At 44.3% G+C, this 12,379-nt stretch overlaps 1 protein-coding gene across 1 annotated transcript in view; it reads right to left on the bottom strand.

The window, feature by feature from the left end:
* Positions 1–1,730: 1,730 nt before the first annotated feature.
* lrrk1 (leucine-rich repeat kinase 1) overlaps positions 1,731–12,379 on the bottom strand; it is a 66,664-nt gene continuing 56,015 nt past the window's right edge. The window contains exons 32-38 of the mRNA XM_069711435.1: positions 10,743–10,860; positions 10,542–10,658; positions 9,725–9,922; positions 9,417–9,631; positions 8,500–8,940; positions 7,374–7,475; positions 1,731–2,958 (exon numbers count right to left, since the gene is read on the bottom strand). Of these exons, the coding sequence (XP_069567536.1) occupies positions 2,781–2,958; positions 7,374–7,475; positions 8,500–8,940; positions 9,417–9,631; positions 9,725–9,922; positions 10,542–10,658; positions 10,743–10,860 (1,369 nt within the window). The 3' untranslated portion in view covers positions 1,731–2,780. The remainder of the gene's footprint in view (positions 2,959–7,373; positions 7,476–8,499; positions 8,941–9,416; positions 9,632–9,724; positions 9,923–10,541; positions 10,659–10,742; positions 10,861–12,379) is intronic.

The raw sequence follows: 12,379 nt of genomic DNA, 5'->3' as shown, positions 1-12,379 counted from the left end.
ACAGGATTTACCCCCCAAAATAAGATACTTGATTATTGCGACACACTTTAAATGCAGCTGGTCACCAGAATCCTGCCGGTCACACCGACCCTGTCGCCATACAGATGCACACTTTTAGCTGAAACAATATCAGGCTTCTTCTCAGGTATGAGCTCGGCCATCAGGACCAGACATTAGTGGAAGTCGGCATGAGGAGCTGCAGAGGAGGATAAAGTCGAACAAGAAGAAGAATATCCTCAGGAGGAAAGACGTAGTCGGAACATCTCGGCGTGATTTTCTCTTTTAAGTCTCTCAGGATTGAAGTACTGCTACGTACCGTTTTAAATAAAACACATTATTGGTATTAAACCGGTTTCTTTCCAACCACCGTGCAGAAAGCGTTGCCAACATTTGTGAGCAGGAAGCAGCCTCTTATGTTGCTCATAACAAGCAGGAGCTTCCTCCTCCCTGTCTGTCACCGTGGCTTCATCATCACCAGTCTTCCTCCCTCGCTGTCGAAGAGTGTGAACGGAGCAGCTTCATCAGGGCACAGCTCCCATTAGCCACGAGTCTTCATGACACACGTGAAGTCGAATTATCCTAAGAACTGTATTCAGCATCATATTGTACAGTGATTATGTACAAAGCTTCTATTACGCTACACTTTCTTTATCAGTAAATAAATAAGCTCTGCCTCAGGACGTAATGTACAATTTACAGTTCTTTACCGGCCGCTGTGGAAGATCAGAAACGTGACAACAGAAGAATGAAATGAGTGAAACATGTTGAGCATCGTCTCGTTTTCATCGTTACCACACATTTAAAGACGTTTCACCCAAAGTCCTCTTCTGTATGCCAGATGACATACTTCCTTTAGTACACCAACAAATACTCTACAAATACTACACTATAAACAAATACTACAACAAATACTCCTTTCCTCTACGGAGCCAAGATGGCGACCGTTTAGTGTGGAAAGTGTTCAGAGTTCTGTACTGACAGAGAGAACACACTGATGCACTCAGAGTAGAGAGAGGTGGTACACAAGTACAACATCTGGAACACAAGTACAACATCTGGAACACAAGTACAACATCTGGAACACAAGAACAACATCTGGAACACAAGGACAACATCTGGAACACAAGAACAACATCTGGAACACAAGGACAACATCTGGAACACAAGTACAACATCTGGAACACTAGTACAACATCTGGAACACAAGAACAACATCTGGAACACAAGTACAACATCTGGAACACAAGTACAACATCTGGAACAGAGCTGCTCTGGTGAATTAATCTGTCTCAATAATTATGGAAATGATCTTTAATACTTCACCACACGGACGTCTTCACGTCAGGATATTTTATTTTACCCGTCAGTAGAATCAATAAAATCTGTTATGTATTTTATGCTTCACACATTCTACCGTTTGAACTTTTCCATTTAAACAAAAATGTCTTGAAATGTTTGAACCTCGGGAGAGAAAATGTGCATTTCCCTCCATTGCCAGGAGGGCTGATGTGTCCGCGAGGACTTTGACTCATTGGGCTTCAGTGTTTTTGCTTTTCATGAACACCATCTGTTCCACTAATATTTGTAGTGTTTTTTTATGGGTCATTTCTTTCATCAGTTTAAAAAAAGAGACAATTTTAAACACGAAAAAACGTATTGTTTTTGTTCTGATGTTGTTTTTTGACAACACGACATCAGACCCATTAAACACTGTCAAAGCCTCATAAGAGGAACAAAACCATTTGAATCCTGTTTTGATTGTGTGATAATAATGATAATAATATCTTCATATTAGAGGCAGCAGAGTGCTGCTGATTCTGAAGTCGCTTACGGCACCGAGGGCTTTGAAGCGTATCATCTATTTACAGCCCACGAAAACAAAACTTCAGCTGAGAGGATTCCTCACTGCACCTTGTTTTAATAAAGAAGAGGAAGGAGAGCCGCCTCCGTCTTCCTCATCACGTCCACATCATCTGCAGCGTTTCCCTGTGAATCCCCGAAGCAACAAAACTTCTACTTCATAGAGACGTAAAAAAAATAAAAAAAATACACGATTTACAGACGCTAGTGGAAGTTTTTATTCTTAGAAGTGTTCTTTTATTGGTAAGAACCTGCTGAATGTTTGAATGTTTGTTTGCACTGATGCCGCACCGGATCCCAGATGTGAAGTGTCTCTCTGGTTAACAGTGGCAGCTGCGGCTCGAAGTTTATGGCTGAAATATTCAGAAAACATGTTGTTGTGAGTGAGAACGTCCACCACCGCCGGTCACTTCGTCCAAAACGGCCGATCCTCGTCCCTTTTCGGCGCGTCGCACGGCTCCAGACCGGAACCGTTAAAGATTGAAATAGAGAGACAAAGAATAAAAGGACAGACTGCAGCGGCGGCGGGAGTCGGACTCAAAAGAGTTCAACCGCATCTTGAACCGAGTCCCGGAGATACTGAACTGGCAGAACGACTCGCAGTCCTGAAGTCGAGTTTGGTTTCTGGCATCTTTGATCTTCGTGGCTGTTTTTTCTCTGCTGTGTTTTTTTTTCTTCCAGATCTTAACTTTTGTCCTGGTATGAGGTATCTGGTGGAGGGGGTGGGGGCGGGAGGCTGAGCACAGGTTGAGGCTCATCCCTCCCGGGACACCTCCGCTCCCCCCGTGTTGCCCTCCTGTCAGCGTCGGAGGGCCCCTGCTTTGAACACTGGCCGTCTGTCGGCGCGTGTTTCCCCCCTTCGGCTCGGGCCGCCGCCGCACAGAGCTGCGATTCTGCGCCTCGACGTCGCAGCACAACAGCTACCTTCTTTTCCTCATTTTGGTTTCCAGGCGGCCGAGCTCCTCGTAGGACTGGTAGAAGACTTCCAGCTCGCGGCCGCCCCAGCCCCTCCAGACACACAGGCACCACTCCATGTTTTCCTTATGAAAGCCACATACAACCGTGTCCTTCGCCACGAGCGCCGCCTCCTCCAGGATCCTGGGAGCAGGAGAGAGGGAAGGAGGGAAGGAGGGAGATACGAGGGGAGACATCGATCATCGGAGAGACAGAGTGTGATGCAGTGTGTGAGGAGGGAAGCTAAAACTGGTGCAAACAGCTCTCTGCACTGTAATTAGTTCTTCCTCGAAGGTGGTGGCAGTTCTTGGAAGAGATTCCTCCGAAAAAAGCCACCGCGGACACTGAACGTACTGTTGGTCCTGTTTACCGAAAGGAAAGAACCAAATCCTCTGTTACAAAATGTCTGCCTCTCTTAAAAAAAGGGAAAAAAGAAAGTCAAATGAATCAAAGAATTCGAGACAAATCAATCCACTTTTAAACTGTAATTTGTCATTTATGAGGACTGTGACGCAATGCATTTTGGGAGGAAAAAGGGCTTCTGCATTAATCCATGTATCCTGAGCTCAACCGCATGTATAATGCAGAACAACCAATCAGCGACCAGCAGTGACGTCGCCCGTCGGTTTGTGAACGTTATGAAGCCTCGAGTTCGGAATTTGGCCGGCGCCATCTTGCTACTTTGGAGCGGTTTGAAGCAGGAAGTGACCATATTTGGAGGAGCTGGGGGAGGAGCCAGCGGTGGATCTGACCATCTGATTGGAAACCTGACGATACTACGTCCCGCCCACCGATAGCTGTAACCTGACTGCACCACAGGCCTGTCAATCAAACAGACACGCCCCCAAAACCAGGTCTTCTTGAATCTTCTTTTCTAATGAATGAGGGATTATTTTCAGATGGACCTCCAGAAAACTAAGAAGAAGGAGTGACTTTAGCTAACAACACCGAGATAACTGATGGACACATTTTATTCACTTTGGATTTGATGAGAGAAGTTGAATGGGAGTCTATGGAGCCGGAGGCTTTTTGGAGCCGACCTCTAGTGGCACTCGCTGGTATTGCAGCTTAAGGCACTTCTGGATCGGAACCATTTTTTGGACCATTAACGACCTCGTGACCTCCAGATCAAGTGAAGCTGCACTCTGTGAAGCCCCGAAACATTGTTTTCATCTGAAAAGATAAAGAGCCCATACATTCGCTAAAGAGGCAAAATAAACAAGACTTCAGGCTAAAAGATTTGCGATGCAGTGAAAGTGTCCTGTCAGCATCCCGGTCCTGCTCTGTGATATAAACGAAGCCCTGCAGGCCCGAGGACTCCTCCTCTACCTGAGCCGTGTGTTACAGGTGCAGCATGTCGGATAACTGCTTATTAAGGACCCTTTAGAGTAACCGTTTTATTGCCTGCTGCTAAAAGGCCGCCCTCCACTCCCCACCCTCCCTCACATAGAAGTCCTTTCTGCCAAAAGGACCAGCTGCTGGCCTCTTTACAGAAATAATTACAGACTCAGCGAAGCCCCATAAGTACACGATGAAGGATTTTGCAGAGCTTTATTGAGGCTGCATCAGTGGACTGATATATAGCTGCGTGGTGGCTCCGCCCCCGGTGGAGAAGGGTATAGAAGGAGTGTATTCATCCCTGCACATAGGCAACATGTCCAGCACGCACACACACACACACACACACACACACACACACACACACACACACACACACACACACACACACACACACACACACACACACACACACACACACACACACACACACACACACACACACACACACATATCCAGGACTATTTCTCAACATTTGATATGTTTTCTTTGGTCTATTTTCATTTAAATACAGGTTTACATCATTTTGTAGGCTTATAAATGAATTGTTCACTTTTATTCTCCATTTAAACGTGTAAATGTTCTTTGTGCCTTCCACAAACTGCAGCCTGCACATGTGAATGTGTGATTCTGTAAAATGTAAAGGACGGACATGTTACCGACGGGATGTCAAAGATTCAGAGAATTACTTCGGCATTGTGACACACATGTATCTTTGTTCCAGAAATAGCGTGTGACAACTTCACATGAACTTAACTTGTCTTTCTGCTGAGAACTTCAGATGTGTTATAGACATGTAACTCTCACTAACTGAAGGAAGTTATTCATTACACAGTTAGACAGCTTCACTAATCCTAAACCTTTTTAAACGAAGAAATTCCCCACAATGTCCACGTTGCATTCAAAGTGACACTTAAACACATTAAAATGTCTGCGGCCTGGTTCCTGTCGCCGTGTAGCTTTCTTTAGAACTACGTCTCCACTGATGTTACCGGCTCTACTACACTCTACTTTACTGGATTTTGTTTTCCACTGTCGATGTAGCCCCTCAGCGTTACTATGGGGACACTGACGCTGTGACATCATTTTCCATATCACCTCGACAACAGAGTTCAGTTCAGCGGCGACTTCGTGGTTCTTTTTGGAACTTTGATTGATTGACGGGCTTCATTAGACACTCACTGGGTGTTTGAAGACATTTAACTACCTGTGCAACAAATATTTATACAGAGTCATGTTACTGATCTGTTGCCAGTTAAACTAATAAGTTGTGAGATGTTTCACCAGGTGTTTCTTTTAAGCTTTACACAACTTTTCCCGTCTTCTGTTGCTGCCATGAAATTCAAAATGAGTCTATATTTTTCATACAACAATGAAATTTCAGTTTTAACGTGTCTTTTGGTCTATTTTCAATAAACAATTAGTTTATGTTATCTACAAATCGTTGCATCCTGTTTTTATTGACATTTTACGCAGCGTCCCAACTTTTTTGGAAACAGGTTTGAAATAAACTTGAAGAAACATCCGATCAGTGGTCTTTGCAGCAGCAGAAGGGGCGGAGCTACATCTTCATCACTGGTGTATCGTAAAAAGGTTTATACACAATACGGGGGGTTAAGGAGAAGAAATCAAGACCAATAAGTAACTTATTACCATTAATTCTCAAATGTCTGTTATTTTTACAATTACTACGTAGTTTACCAAAATTAATGCCACTTGTACAATAAAATCTTTTGAGCTTAAGCTGATTTCTATCATTTATTTACCACACAAATTATGCAGTTAATTTAATTCTCTCCTGAAACTTTGTTTAATTTACACTCACTAGCCTCAAAATATTGCAGAGATGTTTCTTACTTTTTCTTTTCTTGTGTATTTTATTTTAGAGTCGGGTCGCGGCGCTACAGATCTTAAAGCCAAAGGCCTTCGTACTAGTCGGGAGGGAAGAGACTGTAAAACCTGCTTATGTCGGTTTGGGTTCAACCTCGGTTGCTGCACGTCGCCCCATTTCTTTTCTTTTGCTTTTCATCCCATGTGGTCCAACTAGAATATAAATGAATTTGGATTGAAAAAAAATTTCTCACATTTTTCCAGATTTGGTGTAAATGCAGTGAAAAGAGCTGCGTGGAGGTGGAGCAGATGAGGAGGCAGTGGACTGCAGCTTCGTTGTATCCGCAGAGCTCTGAGTCAGCAAGCTGCTGCTGGGTAGCATTTCACTGCTGATGTATCTCCGTCTTCAGCAGGAGTGACCGGAGAGCTGCAGACGTTGTGACGAACACCTGCTGCACCGACCGAACACCACACCAACGCATCTACTACACAACCGAGCCAATTAACAACCCTACAACTCCTTATATTCACGAGGCGCTCTGCTTATATCATGAAGTCTGGTCACCCTCCATAGAGAGTCGTTTACAGTCGTTCCATCCTACTGGAGACCTCGGGTTCATTTTAACCAATCAGCTCGCGCCGAAACTGTCCGACACTCTGCCGCCGCTGCAAAAAAAAAAGAAGTATTTTTTCCTGAGCTCAGCGTGTTTTTAAAGTTGAATTTAATGACAGCCAGCACCTTGACGAGGGGCTGAGCGTTTATTCAGTGTTTTTTTTTCCCGGTATTAGCACTGCACTCGTCACTGTCACCAGCCGTCCAATCACAGTGAAGGAGGGGCGGGACAAAAGCGGTCAACCACCAATACTGGTCGCTGATCGGTCTGCCCTTCAGAGTGGCTGCAGACGTTAATACGAGTTCCAGACAGTTATCACAGAGAAGGAAACTGAAGCAGTGGAAGGTGCAAATTCACTAATATATGTTGTAAAATAGTTTTTAATAGATTGTACCAACATGCAAATTATAGTATTCTGCACGGTGAAACTACCTCAAACTGCCTGGAAAGGTTTTTCCAGTTCTTCAAGGTTATAACAAAGTTGACTGATGAATGCTGAAAATCGCTTCAGTGGACAAACAATTAAAAATAAACAAAATGAGATAAATCTCATCTTGTTTAACAGTCAATAAACAGAAGAAAGTCGGAAAACAAACAGAATTTATCCATTTTTTAAACGTTGAGACAAAATTTGGTCTCAATAAATAAACAAGTTGAATCATTATTACTTTACTGATTCAACCATGTGCTACAAAACAAACCAGCAAGCCTTTAAATCCTCCATTATGTTTAGTGAACACTGATTAACAGCAATTTTAATGGAAATAATGAACTTACCCCAAAGAGGAGCATCCAGGTGGACTGAGGACAGCGATGACACGCCCCCTCAGCTGGTTAGCATGCGACTGGAGCTCGATGACCATCACGTCACCTCCACGCCTGCAAACCAACAACACACACAAACATATTCCCTTCTTATCGGAGCGATGCGTGATGATGCTGGAAAAGGTTGCCGGGTCTATTTTTAAATCCAAACCACGAGTTGGCTGAAATAACTTTAATTAACCAACATTGTCTTGAAGAAGAAGCTGCGTTGTCATTAAAATGCATGTCCCATCGCAATGTTGTTTACAGAACAGCAAGTAATCACACAAACGGATTAAATGGCCAAGTTTCCGTGAAACAAACATGTTTCCGACAATCTAACGACAATGTTGACTGATTTTGATGAATTTTTTTTCCCATAAAATTTTATAAAATCATATAAGGGGTGTGAAGACTTTTTTATATTTTACTGATTTATGTAGATTTATTTTGCCAGTGTGTTGTGAGTGGGTGAATGGTGAGTGGGTGAGTTGGTGAATGGTGAGTGGGTGAATGGTGAGTGGGTGAGTTGGTGAATGGTGAGTGGGTGAGTTGGTGAATGGTGAGTGGGTGAATGGTGAGTGGGTGAGTTGGTGAATGGTGAGTGGGTGAATGGTGAGTGGGTGAGTTGGTGAATGGTGAGTGGGTGAATGGTGAATGGTGAGTGGGTGAGTTGGTGAATGGTGAGTGGGTGAGTTGATGAGTTGGTGAATGGTGAGTGGGTGAGTTGGTGAATGGTGAGTGGGTGAGTTGGTGAATGGTGAGTGGGTCAATGGTGAGTGGGTGAGTTGGTGAATGGTGAGTGGGTGAATGGTGAGTGGGTGAGTTGGTGACTGGTGAGTGGGTGAGTTGGTGAATGGTGCGTGGGTGAGTTGGTGAATGGTGAGTGGGTGAATGGTGAGTGGGTGAGTTGGTGAATGGTGAGTGGGTGAGTTGGTGAATGGTGAGTGGGTGAGTTGGTGAATGGTGAGTGGGTGAATGGTGAGTGGGTGAGTTGGTGAATGGTGAGTGGGTGAGTGGGTGAGTGGGTGAGTTGGTGAGTTGGTGAGTGGGTGAGTTGGTGAATGGTGAGTGGGTGAGTTGATGCTTTATCTTGTACCTGGGGATCCAAAGGGTTTCGTTGACCAGCAGCACGGTGAAGGCCTGCAGTTGAGGCATCGAAGCCTTCGCGGTCTCTGCGGCGTCCTGGTCAGGCTCGGGGTTGACAGAATCCCGAGTCCCGCCGGTCTCCTCCAGGTCTGCAAGCGGAGGCGCTGCACGGTCACTGGCCAACAAGCTGAGGTCTTCGGCGCTCGAGCAGTTGGACCCCAGCGGCTCCACAGAGCCGTTGGACGATAAGGAGCAGTAGTCTGTCAGAGAGTCCCAGTGCTGGATGATCTGTGTGCCGGCGTCCTGACTGTAGATCAGTGTCACTTCTCCGTTGGCCCACTCCTGCTTCTCATTGTGGTCTGTGGCGATGACATCACGGGTTGCCACGGTGCTCATCCCTGCAGGACGCTGTACACCAAAGACGTCCCGGAGAGGATTGACGTCTCCACAGCTGAAACCATGACATGATTTCAAAAATCTAAAAATGAATTATGTCTCAACTGAAAAATGGACCGTATTTTCTTCTGCTTCGTGTAAAAGAGGAACTGTGAGTTTTAGTTTTTGTTGTTAGTGTTAATTATCTAATTAGCATTAGATATGTCAGGTTTACTTACTACACATACAGTTTCAAAATGATACATCTTTTCTGTATTGATTATATTAAATAACAGCTCACATCCATACTATGTGCCAATAGTGATAATATTATATCTGTAATCTACCAGATAAGCCTGCCTGGTGTTTCCTCTTGAGAGGAAACTAAATTCATTGCAAAAGAGTCAAATGATTCACAGATTTCCAACAAATGAACACAACATCCATTTAGTGAAACTGTTCTTTTGATCTTTAGAAAAATAAAAAAGCACACAAAGATCTCTAAAACATTGTTGGTTGTCCCGTGTTACTCCACGTCTGACCTCTACTCACCAGTACTTGGCACAGAGCTGGTACGAGGCGGCGTGGTACAGCAGCAGGGTGTTGATGTGGTTGTCCAGAGTCCACACGGCCTCCTCCCCCCACAGGCTGAAACTGGTTGCCATGGATACGATGGAAGACGGCGGGCTGTAGGGCTCCAGTCTTTGAACCGCCTGAAGACTCAGACAGTCGACGACCAGCACGCCGGGACCGTTGGAGAACCACAGCTGATGAACACACACGGGACAGGAGGCGTGTTTGACCTTCTGAGTGACTTGATGACGTCGTGGATACGTTTCTGACGGATCGCGTGCGCTCACCTGCGACCCGCTGCTGACCAGCGCCATGCTCCTCACCGCGTAGGGCTTCTGCCTTGGATCTGCGTCCTTCAGACCGAACACTGTCTTGTTGAAGGTGTGTGAGCACAGGTAGATCTCCCCCTCCAGAGGAAGGTCATCCACCAGCGTGTACACCGCCACCAGGCCGTCCGACATCCCGGCAAACACCTTGGCCAGGCTCTGAGACAGACAGTTCATATTTCATTTACATTTTAATGATCCTCTCATAGTAGAAAACACAGTGCCGTCATTTAAATGTTGTCTCATCGATGGTGTACTTGTGATTGATATGGGTCTGTAACTTCTGACTGCGTAGGTCGATGAAAGAGTAACAACAGAGATGATTGTCGGCTTTATTAGAAGTTTGCAGTGTTACAACAGCAAGTGAATAGTGGAAAAGAAATAATAAAAAAGACCAGATATTTAAAAAAAAAAAAAATGAAGCTCTGTGTTGTCGCAGCAGACTTTGTTGTTAAGTGTGACAGCAGCTGGTGGAAGGATCTCAAATCAGATCAGTCAGATCCAGCGCTGGCTCCTCCCCCGGCTCATCCAAATATGGTCACTTCCTGCTCCAAACTAGGGAGATGGTTGACGGGCAGAATCTGAACTGGAGGCTTCGTAAAGGCTGTTTGGGGGAGGAGCCAGCGCTGACCCGTTCTGATCGGAAACCTGACGATACTACGTCCCGCCTACCGATAGCAGTAACCTGACTGCACCACAGCCCTGTCAATCAAACAGACACGCCCCCAAAAACAGGTCTTCTTGAATCTTCTTTTCAGAGTTCAGAACAACATCTCACCTGATCTCTGGCTGGAACAGGAAACAGGCAGGTGATGATCGCTGGGCAGGAGAAGTGTCTCTGGGGTTGACTGATTGGACACATGTCCTTCAGACTGTAGATGAACACTTCCTGTTCCTGTCACACGGACACACAAAACAAAGGGAGTGATTCGGCTGCAAAAGGAAATGGAGCTGAATGTTGTTCCATGTTGTGCTGTACCTTGGTGGCCATCCACAGAGAGTTAGAGATCTTCATCTGGCAGCTGATCCTGCTGCCTGGGCAGGACATCCTCTTCACCGCCACCTGGCCCTCCTCCACGTTCACCACGCTGTAATTCCTACACGACACACAGGTAACAGGCTGAAACCAGTTTGTCCAAATCAGCGAGTAATGTAACCCACAAAGTCAGGCATGCTGGAAAAGGTTTGGAAAAAATACTTTGGAACAATTTCGGGTACAAACAGGAGCATCATGCTTGATGAATGGCTGAACAGGCAAAGCATTTTTTTTTACAACTTCTTATCCGTATATTTACATATGGAGAAGTCAGACAGTGCTGCTACCTGTACGGTTTAGAATAAACCGCCTTAATATCATATTTGAAACAAAAAATGATGGTTTCGTGTGGACGCTCGCGAGTATTAAGACTCGTCACGCTGCTGGAGGTTATTTCACTTTACTGAGATCCAAAACGACATCAGCTGAAGGTACAGCAATTACATTACACAATAAAATAATATCTATAGTTTACTTTTTTATTCTACTTATGAACTACTTCAGTGACTCTTCAGCATTTCTGGTGTGTCAGCGTCTCATTATGTTAATTGTTGATATTTATCTCGTTGGCTCAATCTTGGTATTTTCTTCATTTTTGTGTCATTTAAAATGCATTCATGTGTTATGTTTGTCTATTACATGATTGAATAAAGTGTATCTGTGTATCACCATGTAAATTATGAAGAGTAAGAGGATCTAATGGGGATCTAAATAAACAAACAAACAAACAAACTTGAGAGTTGTTCCACTGGATTTTTTTTTCTTTAACTGTTTATCACCTCTTTTTCCTGTTTTTTGTGCTGTTGTAAAAACTGAATTTGCCCCTTTGTTTAATGTCTTATTTAATCTAATTTAATGTTAATAAAAACAGGCATAAAGTGGTATTAAAGTAGCGACGCTACAAAAGGAAATGGATTACTCTAAAAAAGTGTACAGAAAGGATGTGACACACATTCAGGCCGAGTCTACTGACATACTTTAGTATCTTCAATATTCAATTTTACAATCAGTTTACAAAACAGTAAATGATGATAAAAGAGCTCATCTACACCAGAGTGAGTAGAAGGATTAAAGACAGAGAGGAGGATGTGTGAATATTGTCCTGACACAGTGAAGGAGTTAACAGCAGTAAGAAGCCAGCAGGAGTCAGCGGTGATGATTAACACCACCTGCACCACCAGCTGCTTCCATTTGCAGAAAGTAACCTGGAATCCTGCTGCGGCACAAAGTCGACAATGGAGCGTCCGGCACCGGGGAGCCACGTCAGTAACACGTGTGTTTTAAACATTTAAAAAAAAAAAATCAAATATAGGGTTTATGTTTATTTTACATTTTGCACATCCCAAGTTTTTTGGGAAACGGGGTTGCACACACAATGATGGTTGAAACAGAATAAGCATCCATCGCTGGAAGCAGCAAGTTTGATGCTGAACGTGCTACATTTCTGAAGAAGAAGTTTAATGCAAACGGTGGCGATGAGTGACGGCTCATAAAGACTCTAATATAATAATGTCTGGGGTCATCCGATTATCATACGTACAAATCAAATAAAAAAGTAAATAAACACGATGAACACGTGA

Source organism: Brachyistius frenatus, unplaced genomic scaffold (genome assembly GCF_029030835.1).
Source record: "Brachyistius frenatus isolate BFR_SWC_R1_liver_20210118 unplaced genomic scaffold, ASM2903083v1 Contig_100, whole genome shotgun sequence".
NCBI classification, from domain to species: domain Eukaryota; kingdom Metazoa; phylum Chordata; class Actinopteri; family Embiotocidae; genus Brachyistius; species Brachyistius frenatus.
The sequence above is the reverse complement of the archived record's forward strand: the minus strand, read 5'-3'. Positions and strand labels throughout refer to the sequence as shown.